General features: G+C 46.2%; 1 protein-coding gene across 1 annotated transcript; it reads left to right on the top strand.

The window, feature by feature from the left end:
• The first annotated feature begins 1,244 nt into the window (after window positions 1-1,244).
• Window positions 1,245-7,933, top strand: LOC123054158 (protein CHROMATIN REMODELING 19). Its single transcript, XM_044477859.1, has 12 exons — window positions 1,245-2,356; window positions 2,439-2,556; window positions 3,405-3,445; window positions 3,753-4,003; window positions 4,108-4,288; window positions 4,872-5,057; window positions 5,143-5,316; window positions 5,390-5,548; window positions 5,866-5,943; window positions 6,128-6,264; window positions 6,346-6,564; window positions 7,309-7,933. Exons 1-12 carry the CDS (start codon window positions 1,424-1,426, stop codon window positions 7,469-7,471), a joined length of 2,640 nt encoding a protein of 879 aa, XP_044333794.1. The 5' UTR covers window positions 1,245-1,423; the 3' UTR covers window positions 7,472-7,933.
• Window positions 7,934-21,220: the final 13,287 nt, after the last annotated feature.

Below are 21,220 nucleotides of genomic sequence, written 5' to 3'. Positions count from 1 at the left end.
TCATTACCACTGTCTATACTAGTTTTGTTTTTCGAGTTGGGTTTCAAAAGGTACTTGATTTTTTGTGACAATCAGTTTGTTTTGTGCCTATCTGCGGACCTTTTCTCAGTTTGTTTGAAATGTTTTAAAATACAAACGATGTCGAGTGCAGTACATACTTACCCGCAGTTAACAATTTGGGACTAATATTTGACATGAACTAAACAATTTGCAACGTTTTCAGACTGATTGTTGATAGAAAAATGGAATGGTCATGCTATTGATAAAGAACACTCTCGAAAGTTGGATATCTCTTTTTTGTGCTATTATTGCTGAAATTAAGAGGCTCATTACAAGGAATTGTCAGGTTTCTTGTACCTTGTAATAGTGGCACGCATGGACGTGTGAAGTTGAGTGATATTGATACTATTTAATAATGAATGGTATAAGTTCTTTGGTGGCGAGCGATTATCTGGTTTAGGAGACACCAAGACTGCCAAGAAAGAAGCCTAAGAGAGTTTGAATTTGTCGCTATTTGATGAAACCAGATGCCACCATGCTTAACACGTATTTCTGAATTAAAATAATAATTTAATACATGTGTATATTTTTATTATTTTATGGCAATACACGGTCATCCAGCTTTTGCCCGTAACAACGCACGGGCATACTCCTAGTCATCTCTTAAATAAAAGAAGCAAAACCTTCTCTCTAGTTTCTCTTTCCTTCATCTCATCATTTATCCTACATGGTACTGTTAAGATAGAACCATTGTAAATGCCCAGTATCCCGCAAACGAAAATTACAATACCGCGGTTCGCGGGATCATGCTCTAATACTCTTTCCATCTTAAAATAAATGACTCAACTTTGTATAAGGGAATACGTTTTTAACGGACGGGAGTAACTCATTCCACGCAAGTCTAGTATTTTGGGTGATTCATCCATCCAAGCAAAATGAACAGGACGAAACTTGGCCCAAAGGTGAACCCCAAATGCGCGCGCGCGCACACACAAAAGGTGAACCCAAATGCAAGATCAGAATCATCGGTCCACCGTCCATCTCATCGGTCGACCGCAGCACGGCGCTCTGCCACGACTTCCAAACACAGTGACGTACGCAACTCATACACGCCAGGGAAAGATATTCCAAAACTTTTTGGAAAAAACAAACACCACCCCTGAAAACGGCAAAATTCAACGAATCGTCCTCCTCCTGGGAGGCAATTGGCGCTCTGTTCGGCGCCGCTCCGTTCTCCCCACTCTCTAGGGCCGCCAAAGTTTCCCGGCCTCCTCGTCTTCGCCCCCAATTCTCCCGCTCCCCGCCGCCGCCCCCTCGGATCCTCGCCTACTACGAGAGCAGCACCACACCCGCCCCCCCTCGCGCGCCTCCCCCCGAAACCCTAGACCCCGGAGGAACCCGCAGGCCCGCAGCCGCCGCCCCGATGCGGCGGGACTTCGAGGAGATCTCCGACGACGAGTGGTCGAACCACACCTTCAAGCCCTCCCGGGCCCTCAAGCGCCCCCACCGGAGCCCCCAGCCGCCCGCGCGGCCTCCCCCTCCCATCGATTCGTTTCGCTACGACCCCAAGGCGTCCTCCGCCGTCGGCACCAGCAACGGCGCCGCCGTCGTCCTCTCCGACGACGACGACTTCGACCTGGGGAAAAGCGCCAAGGCGCGCCGCGCCGAGAATAGCTCGCGCGTGCTCAAGCGTCCCCAGCACAAAAGCCCGCCTAGGCGGGCCACGCCGTCCACCCAATCCTCCCGGCACAATCCTAAACCCTCCAAGGCCGCCAGCATCGCGGCGCTCTCCGACGACGACTTCGTCCCCGAAGACGAATTCGACCCTGAAGACGACGATTTCGACCTCCCTGCTTCGAGGAGATCGCGGCCGCGCCCTTCCACTGGTCGACGGCTGGCAACAGCCATCGACCTCTCCGAGGAAGAGGAAGATTTGGACCTCACATTTGAGGACTCCGACATCGCCGATGATGACTCTGACCTCGCAGATGATGATTCCGACCACCCTGCTCCGCGGTCATCACGGCCGCGCCGCACCACTGGTCGCCGATTTGTGATCGAGGATGATGATGACAGTGATGGCTCCGTGGCTGCTGCTGTGGTGGAGGTAGGAGATGAAGAAGAGGATGATGGGGTGAATTGGTCGGAGTTGGAGAACGAGGATGATGAAGATGGGGACTACAATGGGCAGAGTAGTGTGAAGGCAGAGGAGGTGGAAGGGGATGTGGTGGGGAAGGCATTGCGCAGGTGCTCACGGATTTCGGTTGATCTGAGGCAGGAGCTGTACGGTTCTTCAGCACGGAATTGCGAAAGTTATGCTGAGACAGATGCCTCCACCGTCCGGATTGTCACTCAGGTACAGTTGTCAGTTTTAATGCAGTTTACATGTCTTGAACTATCGAGTTTTTGTCTTTTGATGCAATGGGATATGAGAACAGGAAGATGTGGATGCCGCATGCACAAGCGAGGACATGGATTTCAACCCGGTGCTGAAACCATACCAGCTTGTGGGGGTCAATTTCCTTCTACTGTTGCATCAGAAAGGCATCGGCGGAGGTGATTTTCTGTGAATTAAAATTTTGAACCCGAAGATGCTTGTTGCATCAGAAAGGCATCTGCTAATGAAGTGGCCTTTGCTCAAATTATTGTTTCCTTTTCATCAGTAACATCTAGCCATGACATCAAACTGATGGATCTGAGTTCACCCCACTTGTTTATGATCAGTTGCATTTAGTTTGCTAAGTAGTAAATACATGATAACATGGCACTTATCACTCAGCATCCTATTCTTTCAATCCTTATGCAACCTTTGTCTTCTAAAACAAGCAGTTGGCAGTCTTGTTCGATCATTACATTTGTATTGTATGAATCAGAAACTAACTTGATGTAGATCACTTCGATACTAGATCACCGTTTGGTTCATAGAATTTAGGTACAGGTATTCCAATTTACTGTAAAGGTGCACCGAGTAAAAATGTTTACATTGTAACTATCAGAATTTTCATGCGGTACAGAAAACCTTGTCTTGTCATGTGCTAATGTACTGTGTTAGTGCTTGCTGGTCACTTGGATACTAGATCACCGTTTGGTTCATTGAATTTAGGTACAGGCATTCCAATTTACTGTAAAGGTGCACCGAGTAAAAATGTTTACATTGTAACTATCAGAATTTTCATGCGGTACAGAAAACCTTGTCTTGTCATGTGCTAATGTACCATGTTAGTGCTTGCTGGTCTGAAAGACTGAAATGATGTTGTCCTGCATTACATATATTATGTTTGTGAGGTTATCAGAGTAGTACCAATCAACGATCATACTGGTTCTTTTCATTTTTTCTTATCATGTTCTAACTTTCCCCTGCTCAAAAGACTATTATTCATGTTAACCTTCTCTCCTTTCTACAGCAATTTTGGCTGATGAAATGGGTCTCGGCAAGACAGTCCAGGTAAGCAAGCTTACAGTGTTTTAAGTAAAAATGAAAATAACCAATCATCGTAATATGGTAGTACTAAAGCATGACAAGTTAGCTTGTTCAAATTTGGTGTTTTTGCACCCTGTCCGTTATTATGGTGTCCTAATGGACTGTTGTTCATGTGTTTTTTGGTCATTATGCACACATACTATAAAATGTAACTTGATTGCAGCCTGTTGTGACATTTCAAGAATAAACTGATTAGCAGGATTTGCCCTATACTTGAGTGCCGGTTCATTATTCATCTCTTAATGTTTGAATTTGGTCTCATTATTTACAGGCTGTGACTTACCTTAATCTCTTGCAACATCTATATGACGACCCGGGTCCACACCTGATAGTTTGCCCAGCTTCAGTGTTGGAAAATTGGGAAAGGGAACTTAAGAAGTGGTGTCCTTCATTTTCGATCATCATGTTTCATGGTGCTGGAAGGACTGCCTTCTCAAAGGAGTTAAGTTCCTTAGGCAAAGCAGGATGTCCAGCTCCATTTAATGTCCTACTTGTTGGCTACTCGCTCTTCGAAAGACGGAGGTTTGTAGTTCCTTAGGGTGGAAAAACAGAATGTCTTATGGAGATTCACTAATGATTCTGCATATTTTTAGAAGATTTATGTGCTGCTTTGATCCATAATGCAGTGCTCAACAAAAGGATGACCGCAAGGCACTCAAAAGATGGAAATGGAGTTGTGTATTGATGGACGAAGCACACGTGCTGAAAGATAAGGGCAGCTTCCGATGGAAAAACCTTATGGCTGTTGCACAACATGCTCGTCAGCGGCTAATGCTGACGGGAACTCCACTTCAAAATGATTTGCATGTGAGTCTTGATACAAGTGTCCAACTTAAGCTTTATTTTTTCCTCTGATATCCTGTGATGCCATTGTAGTTAAATATATCACGATAATCTGCCCGTGTGATACAGAAATAAAAGGACATATCAGCATAACACTACCTGTAAAGGACTGACTATATACATTTTACCAGTATCCTGCATGTCAAAGATTCACAAAGGCATGGAGGTGTGATCAGCAAGTGTACTAAGGATTTGTAGCTAGCACTGTCTTTTGGTGCACAACTACCGATTAAAGTTTCTCAATATCATATTCTTATCTATATGAGTTAGAATCAGTATCTTAATATCTAATGGTTCTGTGTTGTACACAGTGCTTGTGGTTCAACACTATTAACTTTACATTTTTTACCATCTTATGGTTTGATGTCTGCTGCTTACCTAGACGAATACTCATAACACTGAATTTCTGATGGCTTCATCCAGCTATTAGTTGAAATGTGCACCCCAACTGCTTAAACTCCATATCCATTCAGCTGCCTTTAATTATCAGAAGCTGGCCATTTTCTTACATGAAGCTGCTCTTGAATTTCATATCATCTATCTGCAGGAGCTATGGTCATTGTTGGAGTTCATGATGCCTGATATATTTGCCACAGGAGAAGTTGATCTCAAGAAGCTATTGAATTCAGAAGACCATGAGTTAATTTCACGTATAAAGTCCATTTTAGGGCCATTCATCCTTAGGCGCTTGAAGTCAGATGTTATGCAGCAACTTGTCCCGAAGACGCAACATGTACATTGACTTATCTTTAGTCATCAGCAATTGCATGTTCTTGTTGATCTTCCCTGTTTGAGCTTACATTGACTGTGTGTGGCAGGTTAACTTTGTCTCCATGGGATCAGAGCAGCTTAAAGCTTATAATGGAGCCGCAAATGAGTACCGTGCCATTTGTGAGGCTCGTACTGCAAAGTCTTCTGGCCAATATCCTCAAAATCTTGTTGGATTAATTCCAAAGCGTCAAATATCAAACTATTTTATGCAGTTGCGTAAGGTGAGTATCCTGTGATGCAAAATTCAGGAAGATGTTTATTTCCATCTTAAAGGGTTTTTCATTGCTCCCACAGATTGCCAATCACCCTTTGCTTATAAGGCGCATTTACAGCGACAAAGATGTTGATCGAATCGCAAGGTTGACGTATCCTAAAGGCGCATTTGGCTTTGAATGTTCCTTGGACAGAGCAATCCAAGCGCTAAAGAACTACAATGATTTTGCTATCCACCAAGTATTGTTATTTTTCTTTACCTGGTTTCTCCTAATCAGCTGCTTCACCTCCTATTGACTTTGCTTACTAAATTATAATGAGTCTTATTTGCTTTCTGATTTTTGCTAGCCTGCTTGTTAGCTTCTTCTGCCATTCTGCATGCCAAATAATTAAGTGCGACATCAAAGTAGTATGCATTTGTTGTTATTTGTCAATAGTTGTACTGTGCAGGGCATGGTTTTGCTGTTGAAACGCATCCCTTTTGCCCTAAATTAGCTTGTTCTTAGTATATTTTTTGTGGGATACTTGTATCATTCAATTCTTAATTTCTCCTCCAGCTGTTGATTACACATGGTGATGCTGGTACAAAGGGTGCCCTAAAAGACGAGCATGTATTTGCATCCGCGAAATGTCAGGTACCATTTTTTTTCTTTATCTGGTTAGCCAGTTCCTATCCAATAAAAGAAGAATAACAGTAAAACACACAATAATATAATTATATATTTTTTCTTTATCTGGACTACTAAATTTTCCTTTATCAAGGCATATCAGGACTCAAGTGCAATTTATGATTTACCTTAATTCCTACTTCTTGTTCAGGCCTTAGCAGAGCTTCTACCTTCTTTAGCAAATGATGGTCACCGAGTTCTTATATTCAGCCAGTGGACCACAATGCTTGATATCCTTGAATGGGCACTGGAAGTAATAGGAATTACATATAGGCGTCTCGATGGAGGGTTAGTTCTTTCCTCAGCAAGTTTCTGAATTAAATTGTATTATTATATAGTTCTTAACTGGTAAAATCCCGTTTGTTTCAGCACCCCAGTAATAGAAAGGCAGACTATAGTGGACACTTTCAACAATGATCTTTCGATAAATGCATGTTTGCTTTCAACTAGAGCTGGAGGTCAGGGGCTGAATCTAATAGGAGCTGATACAGTCATAATACACGACATGGATTTTAACCCTCAGATGGACCGGCAAGCTGAAGATCGTTGCCATCGCATTGGACAGCAGAAACCTGTCACTATCTATAGGTGCGGCTCAAAATATGACATTTGTATTAATTTTTGCCGCTTCTATTTTTGCTGTTTCTGACCATATGACTTGGTGAGCATATTTTGAAGTATTCATATTTTTCTTATTCCGACAATGGTTCACTTCTCTACAACATTTGTTCTAATGTGGGAGCATCTGCATGTTAAAAGGTCTTGAATGGTATTTTAATAGTACGAGTTACACTTGTTCTGGGTTATAGTTTTTTCTTTTACCCTTGTTCGGATTCTTTGGTCCTTAACAGTTAGATAATACGATCTTTGTTGGAATATATAGTTAAGTTATTGTATTGCATTTCTCAAGACAAAGTTTGATTGTTTTTCCTTTCTGTTTTTGGTACTACTGTTTTTGCCTTTGCATTACCAATGCAATTCAAAGTATGGAGGTTCGTGCTGGTAGTTTTCAGAAGTAATTCTTTTGGGCACCCTTGCACTATATAAGCTGGTGATATTTTTATTTTTAAATGTGCGTCATACAATCTGCACCTGCACCTGCTTTTGCTATGTGATGTCCTCTGCTAAAAATATATCTCATTCTCCTTTGAACATAGTCCGCTTAGTCTGTTTCCATTTGTTCAGATAAAAAGGAAGGATACTGGTCGCTTGAACTCCAAATGATCTGAAAGTCGAAAAAGAACACTAGATGTCACATAAGAAACTAAAAAAAAAGAATAATCGAACTCTTAAGATGATAATTTGATAACAGTGAGTGTTTATTTTATCCAGGTTAGTGACAAAGGAATCAGTTGATGAAAGCATATACGCAATTGCAAGGAGAAAGCTAGTACTAGATGCTGCTGTTCTTCAGTCTGGAGCAGACTTGGATGATAGAACTGATGTACCTGAGCAGACAATGGGAGAGATTCTGGCATCTCTTCTTCTGGTGTGAGAAACTTCATGGAGCCACATTTCCACCTGCGGAGATGTCCTTGGTTGGGATAATTATTTGCTTCATTCAAGGACCACTCAGGTTTATCCATGGGGTCTTAAGCTTCTTTGCATGATGATGCTGGTGCCTTTTTGCATTAGATCTCTCAGTTTGTTGGCATCTACATTATCTACTATTAGGATCTACTGATGATCTTCTGCAACCTACTGGATAGCCGCACTGCTTCTCTTCGCTGTGCTTGATCAGGGTGACATACTGTATAAGTTTAGCATAGCTCGAAGTAGGCTGTAGATTCTAGAAAGTGCTGAAACCAGAAGTCTCAGAACAGACATCCTACTTTTGTACTGGATGAAATGTTGGAAGTACATCCTGGTATTAATGAAATGGAGAATAGCTGAAGTTGAAACTGTATGATAGAGATATTATTAACGTTTTAACATTTCGTCCACACTTGAGATTTAAGCTGTACCTCTGTTAAGTACTCCCTCTGCCCCAAACTAAGTGTCGCTGATTTAGTATAAAGTTGTACTAAATCAGCGACACTTATTTCGGGACGGGGGGAATGGTTGTTTCTGACTGTCTGTACGGAATTTCTGCTGAATTAGTCACTATAATTTAAGAGATCATACACGAAACAAGATTATACTCAGCCCTCAAATTATCAGCCATTGTAAAATTACCAAATAGTTTTATCAGTTAGTGACTAGTTTCAGACTGAGCCAGCGAGAGAGGAAATGGGTTGAACAACTTCGCTCCGCAACGTGTTCTCTGCAGAGTTACCATGTTAATTTACTACATGGGGGAACCAATTCCCTGTAACTCAAAAAATATATAAATGACGAGCACAAGTATTATATTATATTTGATTGTATGGGAGTATCCGATAGCTAATGTGTTGTGCTGGAGGCAACGGGGGAACTGTTTTTGCATTGCTTTGCTTTTTTTAAGGAACTGAGTCCAAACATTTCTTCTCGAAAAGAACTAGCTTGATTTCTTGGTTAGTCTTGGATCTTTTTTTGGTCACAGTAGTCCTAGGTCTTCTTTCTGCATAGAATCTTCAGAAGTGACAAAGAAGCTTCATTTATGTGAGGTTTGCCTGGTTTCAAACTCGCTCCTGACTCCCCAACATGGTCTATCATTTTGCCTGGTTGTTTGCCGTGTAGATGGAATGCTGTATAATATTACGGGTACCGAGTGCTGATAATGGAACTAAGCGATCTTTATCCTGTTATGATTTTTTTTTTTGCGGATATGTTATAATTTTTGTTAAAAGAAGTATAGTTCTTATAATGTTTTCTCCCTGATGCCACTAGCGATCTGGTTTGGACTTCACCTTGAATTTGCTTTGCGCATGATTCTTAGCATAGCTCCAAGCATGTTTCTGTTGAGGCACAGCACATTCTGGGGCAAGCGCGGCTGCCGACGCCAAACCGTGGTGCATATCCCGGCCGCACGGCGTACTGGTTCTGGCAAGTCTGGCCTGGCGCCATGATGTGTGCAATCAAAGAGAAAGGCTGCATCACGGCCTGGCTCAGAAGTTGCTGTGTAGCCGCACTGCACGCATATGAGTGATCTGATGGAATCATATGGGGCGGAGGGATTTGTCTCCGGACGATGGAAATGACTTGTCGTGGATGGATTTGATTTTGCTGTCCGTCCTGTGGGCTCGGTCCTCGGTGCTGGGCCATTTCTTGCCCCCTCCCGCGTGCCTTTAAGCCTCCCCTCTTTTTCATCACAGTCGTCCGGATGTCTTGGAATCGCCCGGGCCGGCCTGTGTACGCTTCTGGCGAGGCTGGCGTAAGCGGCACCGGGAAGCGGCCATGCCGTGGCGTACCGGTGTGGTCGGGATGCATCAGACGGGAAAGGTGAGGGGAGCGTTCAAACGAGTCAACTAAACGCTCCCGTCTTGCTGGAAAATTTGACGGAAAAGATTCAATCTGATGTCGCAACGATACGAGCTCAGTAGGACGTTCTCGTCACGGCGTTTCTGCTACGGATTCGCTTCGAGATGTCAGGTACTACGTCGCACTGTCAACTGTGATGTGCTCAAAATGGGATCATGTATGTATTTTTTTAACTTTTTAACCTTTTTGGGAACTTACAAGTTGCATCTCGGCCACGGGGCCCCAGAGTTTGAGAAGCGAAATGCCCCGGCCTCTCTCCTTGTCCCGCCCATGTTGCCATGTCACACCGAGAGGGGAATCTTTGCGCTGCGCCTGTGGGCGTGCGTGGGGGCCGGCGTCGTGGAGGGCGCACGAGGGAGGGCCGGGTGGCACGGAGAGTTGGAGGCGTCCCGTGAACCCTCTTCCCTTTTGTCCCGGCGTTTTTATCCATCTCGCGTTGGCAACGTCGGTATCATACCCCCATACGTACGGATGCGCCGGTGAAAGCCATGATACACGCCTGTCTTCTGCACCGGTCCATGCTCCCCTCTCTCTCGTCGGTGACAACATCTATCATGCATTTTGCAGAAGCATGGTTCTCGTGGTTACGTGATTTTTCACTTCGTAGGTTTTACATATATGGAGGACGGCATGATTAGACGCCGTCTCGTGTTGCATACGTGTGTTCAGTTAACCAAAACGTAGTACTTCTTCCGTCCGAAAAACTTGTCCTAAGCTTGTCTTTCGAATGGATGTATTTAGCACTAACTTGATGCTAGATACATCCATTTAAGGGACAAACTTTTTCGGACAGAGGGATTAAGTGGTAGCTGCGTGAACCAGTTAATAAAACGGCGTAGAGACCTTGATAGAATTTTCTTTTTTGGCACCATCTTGACAGAGGCGCAGAAATCAATACATAAGATTTTTTTTTGATATAAAAATGGTCGATGCATAGCTTCCAGTAGTCCAGTCCATGGACGTCGCTGTTGTCGCATAAATCTTCAACCTTCCCGTCCGTACTTCTATTGCTTTCCTAAAGAGAGAAATTCCCCGCTGACAGATTTCGTCAACGCAGAGAGAAAGCACCAATTAATGCAGCCTTGGACTACATTGCCCGAGAATATAGTAGTACGAGCTATATATGTAGTCTTCGACATTCCTCTCGTTGTCGGGTTTCATCTTTTCGCTGATCCTGCCGCGGCTTGAATGCGGTGGTTTGTCTCTGTATGTGCAAGTACCTACTTACGTAGTACGAGGGGCTAAACACGTAGCCTTTGGAACTGAACAAGAAGAAATTGCCCGCTAGTGCTAGTAGTCCAAGGCACTAGCTATGATCATGGGCAGAAAATTCTCCTCTCCGAATCGATCGCATCTTAGAAATGGCTTGCTCGTTTCTATGCGCGCGTCTACCCTGCAGGCGAGGGAACTAGTGGAAAATAATACCCGACTGATTGGGACGGCCGACGGCACGGGGAGCGCACATATGTTCTTGGCGTGCCCGGACTCGGGACAGACACTTGTGCACGTGTCAATTCTCACTTTCAACCTCTGTGAACTTATCGCGGGTGTGAGAATGTCTAGTTGCAGATGATACCGGATTGACTTCTACTAGATGATAAGGACGACGATAAATTGCGTCGTCACCAGAGATTTCAATATCTTGCTACCACTGAAACCCTAACCACGAAGAGACGAAAAGTTGTACTGATTTTTAAGAGGGTAAATCTAAGTTTTATTGATCGAAAGCCACAAAATGTGAAATACAAAATTGATCATGGGTTGACCCAACCACAAGTGGTGCCCCTTCTCAAAAGAATTAGAATACTTAGCTAAACTATTCGCATCTAAATTTGCCAGTCGACCTTCAAACTAAAAGCGCATTAAAATTTGTTGCTCGCTGCTTGATCTCCTTGATAATGTTTCAATAGCTGCTACCAGTCCCTTTGTCGATATATTTGATCACCTGTTTTGAATATGAAGCAACAACGACGTTCCGGGGAAGCAAATCTTCGGCTAATGATAAAGCCTCGCGACATGCGATCGCTTTCAATGCTGCAACATTAGTCACACCGATAATAACCAGAGCAGAGCTACCTAGATAAAAACCTCCAGCGTCCCGGCGAACGGCTGTCGTGGAGCCAACCAAGCTTGATCTCGTCACGCTGGCATCCACATGTATTTTAGCATGTCCCGGCCGCGGTGCCTTTGGTCTTATACATGCGATCTTGGGTGCGGTCCGAGGTGTTGCTTGCTTCTGTGGTGCTATCTTTGGTTCAGCTATGAAACGGTTTATAAAAAATGTGTGTCGCCGAAGGAGCTTGATAAATTTCCTCGTGGATCAACTGTCTCCTTGCCCATCATATCGCCCACTGACGGTGTCTTGGACTAGGGGGTACTAACCTAGTCGGCCCATACTCCTCCGGTTGGGCCGGTGGGCCCTCATTCTTCTCAAGATGGACTCCGGAAGCCGCACGATGGAGGTGTGATCGACTACGCCCGTCGAAGACTTGGCGTGTACTTCAAGACTTCTCCAACCGTCTCCATGCCTAGATACGGACCTTGTAACCCAAGATGCCCTGCCTGGCGTGTATATAAGCCAAAGGGTTTGGCCCGTAGAGGGGACTTCAACACAATCACATTCACCTAGCCCTAGAGTTAGAACACATCTGACGATCTCGAGGTAGATCAACTTTGTACTCGATACATATCCATTAATATAAACAAGAGCATGACGTAGGGTTTTACCTCCATCAAGAGGGCCCGAACCTGGGTAAACATCGTCTCCTTGTTCCTGTTACCATCTGTCTGAGATCCACAACTCGGGACCCCCTACCCCGAGGTCTGCCGGTTTTCGCACCGACACTGGTGCTTTCATTGAGAGTTTCGCCGTGACATCAAAAAAGGATCGATGGGATCATTGGCTTACGACTCCAATCTCGCTGGCACGGTTCCCGTACCCGAAGCTTCTGGCAAAAAAGCGCCCTCCCCTCTCCACGGGTCAGAGGTGATCCATAACTCCTCCCCGGCCCTGGCCGAACCCCCTTTGAAGGGCAAAGGGCCGAGGTACTTCTTGGAAAGCGATCCAGACAGCGTCCGATTAGACGCAGCCGAGGAATTTGATTGTCAAATCAGTCCGGCCGATGCGATCACTACGAGCTTAGCACAGGATGAGGATGCTAGGGCTTTGAGCCCGCAATCCATAGGGATCGAAATTCACCCACCCACCTCCCACATCGAGTATTGCCCCGATAACTCGGGCCCATCAGATGTCTAGGATCTAGCCTACGTGCAGCAACTCCCCGGCGAATCAATTAGATAGTTCTGGGCCAAATCCTTGTCTGGCAAAAACCAGATACTAGACTACCAGGACTCCGATATAGTAACATCTTTTCAGTGCGGATGCAAGGATAAAGGCATTTCAAGCGCCCTCGCCCGCCGCTGTGTCCAAACACTTCTGGAATTGTCCAATTGGTGTCCAAGTTCTGCAACATCAAAGATGCTTGGCTCACCGGTAAAAACACATATTTGATATGTGAATACAAGTTAAAACGCGATAGACCCGCACCTCGATGCAATTCCCGCACTCGAAACGTACCGGCTGAACGACATCGAAAGAAGAAGAAAACCTCTGGCCACCTCGGGACCACCCTTGATGGTCTTCTGGATAAACCATGTCCGATACATGCTATTCTGCTTAATTCTTACCCGATTCACAACCTTCCTGGCTGTTGGGTGGTGAGGCAAGTGGCTAATGGAGGACCCGCCCTCCTTGCGGGCACCCCAGTCACGCAGAAGAGTCCTCGGACGAGACCTTTACGTCCAACAACCAGCGCAAGCGTGCTCTGCAGGAAATCTATTCCATCTCGCAGGTGCCAACTCGGGGCGCATGGATAGACACGCCGATCACCTTTGATCATAAAGATCAGACTAGGTCGACCCCAAACAGGTGCGCTGCCGCACTGGTCCTCGACCCAATTGTGGGCAGCTGTCATCTTCGAAAGGTACTTATGGACGGAGGCAGCCGTTTAAATCTGATATATGTAGACACTCTGGACATAATGCAAATCAACAAATCACACATATAACAGAGTAACACTACCTTTAAAGGTATCATACCTGGGCGAGAGGCACGCAACAATGGAAAAATAGCCTTGGATGTGATCTTCGGAACGCGGGACAATTACCGATCCAAAGAAGTTACATTCCACATAGCCCCTTTTAAGAGTGGATATCACGCCCTCCTGGGACGGGACGCCTTCTCCAAGTTCCAGGCAATACCACATTACGGCTACATGAAGCTCAAAATTCCAGGCCCAAACAGGATCATTACTATCTCGAGCGACCCCGACAGCGCACTCAAAGCCAAGAATTAAACGGCGTCGCTCGCCCTCGAATACTTGTCCGAAGCCCTTGCGGCCGAGGAACTAACCACACTACGAGCCAAAGTCGATCGAGACGATGTCATCCTTGACAAACGGCCGAAGTCTACTTCATTCAAGCCGGCTGATGAAATAATCAAGTTCCAACTACACCCCACAAACCCAGCTAAAACGGCGTCCATAGCGGCAAACCTCGATCTGGAGATTGATGAGGCTCTACGCAATTTCCTTACGGAAAATTGGGATATATACGCCTGGCAACCTTCAGACGTGCCGGGGATACCCCGCAGGCTCGCGGAACAGAGCCTAAACATATTAAAGGGCTATAAGTCCGTCAAACAAGTACTTCGGCGTTTCTCTGAACCCATGCGCCAAGCAATAATGGGCGAGGAAATGGCCAAACTACTAGAAGTCGGGTTCATCCGAGACATAAAACACCCTGACTGGCTTGCCAATTTGGTCATGGTACCAAAGAAGGACAGATCCTGGCGCTTGTGCGTCGATTTCAAAGACCTCAATAAAGCCTGCCCAAGGACCCCTTCCCCTTACCGCGAATTGACCAAATTGTGGATGCCATAGCCGGGCATGATTCACGGTGCTTCCTAGATGCCTATTCAAGATATCATCAAATAAAGATGAAAGAATCTGACCAAGCAGCGACAACATTCATCACACCTTACATGTTGTTCTGTTTCAACATGATGCCCTTTGGACTAAAGAACGCTGGCGCCACATACCAGTGCATTACTCAATCATGCTTGGAGAAACACATCGGGAAGACCGTTGAGGCCTAAGTCGATGATGTGGTTGTCAAAACTAAACACGTCGGAGAGTTCGTAGACAACCTCCGCGACACATTTGCCAGCCTATGAGAATATCAAATTAAATTCAACCCAGAGAAATGTGTCTTCGGAGTTCCAGCCGGCAAACTCCTCGGCTTCATCGTATCTAGCTGAGGAATCGAGGCCAACCCGGCAAAAATACGAGCCTTGGATCGCTTAGAGGTACCAACAGAGCTCAAATATGTACAAAAACTAGCAGCTTGCATGGCGGCATTAAGTCGCTTCATATCAAGACGTGGGGAGAAAGCCTTACCTTTGTATAGGCTGTTGTAAAACTTTCAAATGGACTGAGGAGGCTGCGGCGGCCCTGGAAGACATCAAAGCTCTCCTTGCCACTAACCCCATCTTAGCAGCACTAGGCATATGCGAGCCGATGATATTATACATGTCGGCCACAAACCAGGTGATCAGCGCAATACTCATGGTCGAACGAGACATGGAGGGCCACAAGTTCCAGGTCCAAAAGCCTGTTTACTATGTCTCTGAAGTCTTAACCCCATGCAAGACATGCTACCCTCACTATCAAAAGATAGCCCACGCCGTCTTTATGGCCTCACAAAAACTTTGGCACTACTTTCAAGAGTGCTCAGTGACCATGGCATCCGGTGTCCCATTAAGTGACATAATTAATAACAAGGTTGCAATGGGGCGTATAGCCAAATGGGCCATATATATCCTACCTTTTGAAATCACCTATCGACCGTGTAGAGCTATTAAATCTTAGGTGCTGGCCGACTTCGTGGCCGAATGGACGGAGGCTGAACTCCCTCGAGAGTACAACACTTATTCGCATTATACCATGTATTTTGACGGCTCCAAAATGCTCGCTGGCCTAGGGGCCGGCGTAGTGCTTACGTCGCCACGGGAGACAGTATTCAGTATGTGCTACAAATTATGTACACCGACTCCAACAACGTGGCCGAATACGAAGCCCTACTACACGGACTCCGGGTAGCAGTTTCCATGGGCGTCAAACGCCTGGAGGTCTGAGGCGATTCTAACCTCGCCATCTCACAAGTCAACGTAGTTTGACGCAAAAGATCGAAAGATGACGGCTTACCAGATTGCCGTCTTAGAGATCTCGACCAGTTTAAGGGGCTTGAATTCCATCACATACCCCGAGATAGTAACCAAGCCGTAGATATACTTGCCCGAATGGGCGCTAAGCGGGATAAAGTCTCGGACAACACCTTCCTTGAACGGTTCTTTAAGCCATCCGTAGTCTCGCAAGATGACAAGGGAACTTCGGAATCAAACAACATCGGGCAACCTACCCCTCCCGAAGATGACGAGGGCCAGGACAAAATGGGCGGCTCGGCTATCTAGGAAACAGCTTCCGCACACGAAGTCATGGAAGTAATCGCACCATGGACTGAGCCGCTCCTCGCATAGCTGCTCCATAAAGAGCTCCCCGAGGACCAAACCGAGGCACGCTAGATTGTAAGGCAATCTAAAGCCTGCAAGGTTCATGAGGGAAAACTCTATAGGTTAAGCACTACGGGTGCTCTCCAGCGATGTATATCCAAAGAGGAAGGAATATTATTACTTCAGGAGATACAATTCGGCATGACGGACATCTCGCCGTTGCTCGGACCTTGGTTAGCAAGGCTTTCCAAGCTGTTTTTACTGGACGACCACGGGTGCCAACGCTTCCGTGTTAGTGCAGCGCTGCCCAGGCTGTCAAGTTTTTGCTAAACAAAGCCACATGCCCCCCGCGGTTCTCCGCACTATCCCTACCACTTAGCCTTTCACGGTCTAGGGGTTAGACATGGTCGGCCCACTCAAGGGCGGATCTAGAAAAAAATCTACTTGTCATGGTGGACAAATTCATTAAGTGGATCGAAGCAAAGCCAGTCACCTCGGCCGGAGCCATCCATGTAATTGAGTTCATCTCAGGGGTTGTGCACCGTTACAATATCCCACACAGTCCGATCACAAACAACGTGACAAACTTCACGACCAAAGAAGTCAAAGCATGGTGCGCAAAAATGGGCATCAAGTTCGATTACACATTCGTATATCACCCGCAGTCAAACATGCAAGTGGAACGCGCCAACAGACTAATACTTAGTGGCATCAGGCCTAGGCTAGTACGCTCCCTTAAAGAAGCCGACTGCAAATGGATAGAGGAACTTGATTCCGTCCTATGGGGCTTGCGCACCATGCCGAACAGATCCATGGGCTATACCCCATTTTTCATGGTGTACGACGCCAAGGCAGTACTCCCTTGCGATATCATACACGGCGCACCTCGGGTATGCATGCATAAAGAGTGGGAGGCCGAGCTAGATCAGCAGGATGCCTTGATGCTCTGGAATAGGAGCGCAATGTCGCTTGGGCATGATCTGCCATTTTCCAGCAGCATGCCTAACGCTATCACAGTAGGGAGGTCCACACAAAGGACTTCAATGTAGGAGACCTAGTCATGAGGCTTCATCCAGAAAAGCAGAAGCACAAACTTTCCGCGAAATTGGATGGGAAATTTATCATCGACCAGGTCCTCATTGGAGGTTCCAATCGAATTCGAGATCCAGCGGACGGGCGTCTAGAACCCAACCCCTGGAATGCGGCGCTACTCCAACGTTTCTACTGTTGAAACCCCGAACACTACTCACCTATGTATATACATCACTTTACTTTTTCCTTGTTTTTTATGTTTTAGACACCTAGGGGACATCCTTCGAATGACCTCGAGAGCAAAAGTCAATATGGCATGTTCTTTTCAAAATATGCATCGTTCCACCTCTTACATACCATTGTCTTTGAAGCCCAAATATGAGTCATTTTGACTTAAGATTTGGCCAAGCTGGGTTGCCCGGCTCCTGTGTCGTTCGGCTAAGGGGCAAAGGGAGCACCACTGTGATTGTTACTGCCAGGTATCCGGCACAATACCTCAGAAGAACAAAGCCGAAAGCTAGCACTCTTAAACGTACGAATTGGTCAGCCATGATATAGGAATAAAGTGGACGGGGTCCTTCAAACCCCGACCAGGGGCTATACCCCCGAGGTCACCCGTCTTCGAACTCATGTGCTTAACACAACTACCCAAGGAAAGAAACTATTCGAAGATCTATTTTCCTCGGAAGATGTTTCTTACGTTAAAAAGTAATATAACATAACTCTTCGCCTCACTCTTGTTATTCGAACCATATAGCCGGATTGCCTCATCTCCTGAAGCACCTGGTATGATTACGTCGGCCAGGAGTAAGGGACACTCCTCGGCCATTCACTGAGGAGGTAGAAGCCGATGGCTGGTTGACAGAGTTTGGATGTGCAGTTTGCATAATGACGTAAAGTACTTAGATACATAGAGTCATACATCATAATTAAATTACACCCGGTCTAGCCCATCTATTAAGGTGTCTAGGGAGTAGTCCTTCCATGAAAATCGAGCAGCAGGCATGACACTCTCTTCAACAAGATTAGTGGGTATTTCTTCCCCATCCGGCCCCATCGGTCCTACCTCGGCCAGGTATGTCGTGTCAATGCCTATATACCGGGTTTTAACCATGGTCCAGGCTTCCCTTGTCCCTTCCCGACAGGCAGAAACCTTCCAAGTTTGGATCCGGCGTCGAGCTCTTTTCAAATGTTTAGCCAGAACGGCCATGTCTTCGGGCACGTGCTCCACCTCGGGCCATAAAGCCTTGAAGATGTCCTTCATCGATTTTCACGCACTCTCATGCACCATGGATATATGAGACACCACGTCTTTGGGCATCAAACCTTGCGTGGAAAGGGGTTGGCCGGACAGAGAAGCTGCCAAGAAAAAGTTATCCTGCTAATCAACTCGGGCAATCCTCACTCAAGAAAGATTTTCGAAATTGGAACTTACCAAAGATCGTCTCATTCGTTCGATGATTCTTTGCCTCGGCAACAGCCAGTTGAGCTTTTAAGCTCTCAATCTCTTGGGCCTATTGGGCACTTTTGCCCTTAGCGCATTAATGCCATCCACCCTTTGGGTCACCACATGTTGGTTTGCCTGGCGTAGTGACTCCATATAAAGCAAATCCTTGCGGGCCTACTTGAGATCTCTTTCAAGATGACCCCCGGCTTCCGCTGCTACATTGGATCATGCTGTCAGGAAATCTCATCATCTCAATAAATGAGATTTTTATGTGCAACACAAAGCACTTAATGTGTGCCTCACAGGTGAACTTCTTCACCTGCTCCACCTCGGCCAAGGCGTCCTCCAACTTCCCCTTTGTCTGGGAAAGGGCTTCAGATAGTTGATTTTTTTTGCCCGAGCACTCTACAAAATAATGGCTTTTTAGTTCAATTCAAGCCTCTCTACAGGCAATTCTGCCCATATCAAGCCTTAGGGGCTACTGCCACGGTGGAAGTCTTGTTTTTCTTTAAACAAACGGAAAAGTACAAGAAACCTGCAAGATAAAATGGGCTTGGGCGGAATATTACCTGCAAGCCCTGCGATATAACACCCACTGATTGCTCGAACACAGAACGAGCCGCTTCGAGGTACGCGTCCACGGAACTCAGGGCATTAAACTCTTGGTCGGTAAAGGTCGGGTTCCTGAGAGAAGTCTTCCACTGACGGTAATTTACGGTGCTCTCGACCTCAGAGTTAGTGGCTGAGAAGGCCTTCGAGTCTTCAGTCTGAGGGACTTCGCGAGTGTCTCCCGAAGTGCGATGTACTTTGGCCTCTCCGCTTGGACCCGTCGTCGCCCCGACCCTCGCGCCCGTTAGCGTTGAAGAATAAGCGGACTGCCTACAAGTGATTAAGAAGAGATAAAATCTGAACTATCATTCCCATCGAACATTGTGACAGGGAGTTTACCTGAGAATTGAGGGACCATTTCCGCTTGCCCCTGTAACCTCCACCTGCTCCCGAGCTTGTTGCGCCTCCTGCGGGCGGCTCCCTCGAGGAGCTGTTTCTCCACATGGGCATTTATAATGCCGTCCCTTTGGAGGAGAAGTTAGGCGAATAGGGGCTTGGGGACGAGGGGCTCGCTTTAGATTAGAGGAAGGGGGCATTACCGATGAAGCTGGCCTCGTCCCCGGCGCATCAGGGGCGACCACTACCCTTGAGCCGTCAAGGCACTCCATATAAAATTTCCTCCCTTCATAGATATGGGCCAGGTCCTTGTCCTCATGAAAGAGGGGGTCCTCCGCTCAGTGGTGCATTTCCGGCTGGGGCGCTGGACTGCCCAGAGCGTCCACCCAACACGGACATCTTTGTTCGAAACCAGTAAAAAGATCGGTCAGAGGGATTGATTATTAAAACAACTCGGGTAGACGAGGAAATGTGGGAAAACTTACTATATCAGCGGGATTATAGTAGGACAACCCGTCTTAGAATTGTCGCCGGGTAAAGTCCTCCGCCGTCCCTTGGTTGATGTCAGCCAACACTGCCCCGAAGGCTGTTGCGTCAAAGAAGCTATGCCGAATTGATCAAGAGGACTCTTTGGTCCCGTTGTATGCGCACAAGAGGTGCGAACGTTACCGAAGTGGTTGGACTCTTTGGTTTATCACCGTGGCCATTACGTCTATGATAGTAAGCCCGATCCTCGTTAATTGCTTCCACTACAAAAAACTACACTTCCGTGATGATACGTGTTTGTCACAGTAGGTCACATTTTTTGTCATGCATGTACATCCATGACAATTTTATGACATGATACGTCTCCATCGTATCTACTTTTCCAAACATTTTTGCCCTTGTTTTGGACTCTAACTTGCATGATTTGAATGGAACTAACCCGGACTGACGCTGTTTTCAGCAGAATTGCCATGGTGTTATTTTTGTGCAGAAATAAAAGTTCTCGGAATGACCTGAAACTTCACGGAGAATATTTTTGGAATTTATAAAAAATACTGGCGAAAGAATCAAGACCAGGGGTCCCACACCCTGTCCACGAGGGTGGGAGGCGCGCCTGCCCCCCTGGGCGCGCCCCCTGCCTCGTGGGCCCCGGGTGCTCCACCGACCTCAACTCCAACTCTATATATTCACGTTCGGGGAGAAAAAAAAATCATAGAGAAGGATTCATCGCGTTTTACGATACGGAGCCACCGCCAAGTCCTAAACTCTCTCGGGAGGGCTGATCTAGAGTCCGTTCGGGGCTCCGGAGAGGGGAATCCACCGCTGTCGTCATCATCAACCTTCCTCCATCACAAATTTCATGATGCTCACCGCCGCGCGTGAGTAATTCCATCGTAGGCTTGCTGGACGGTGATGGGTTGGATGAGATTTATCATGTAATCAAGTTAGTTTTTTTAGGGTTTGATCCCTAGTATCCATTATGTTCTGAGATTGATGTTGCTATGACTTTGCTATGCTTAATGCTTGTCACTAGGGCCCGAGTGTCATGATTTCAGATCTGAACCTATTATGTTTTCATGAATATATGTGAGTTCATGATCCTATCTTGCAAGTCAATAGTCACATACTATGTATTATGATCCGGCAACCCCGAAGTGACAATAATCGGGACCACTCCCGGTGATGACTATACTTTGAGGAGTTCATGTATTCACTAAGTGTTAATGCTTTGGTCCGGTGCTCTATTAAAAGGAGGCCTTAATATCCCTTAGTTTCCAATAGGACCCCGCTGCCATGGGAGGGTAGGACAAAAGATGTCATGCAAGTTCTTTTCCATGAGCACGTATGACTATATTCGCAATACATGC

The sequence above is a fragment of the Triticum aestivum genome, chromosome 2D (genome assembly GCF_018294505.1).
Source record: "Triticum aestivum cultivar Chinese Spring chromosome 2D, IWGSC CS RefSeq v2.1, whole genome shotgun sequence".
NCBI lineage: Eukaryota > Viridiplantae > Streptophyta > Magnoliopsida > Poales > Poaceae > Triticum > Triticum aestivum.
This window is presented reverse-complemented; position numbering and strand designations above follow the sequence as displayed.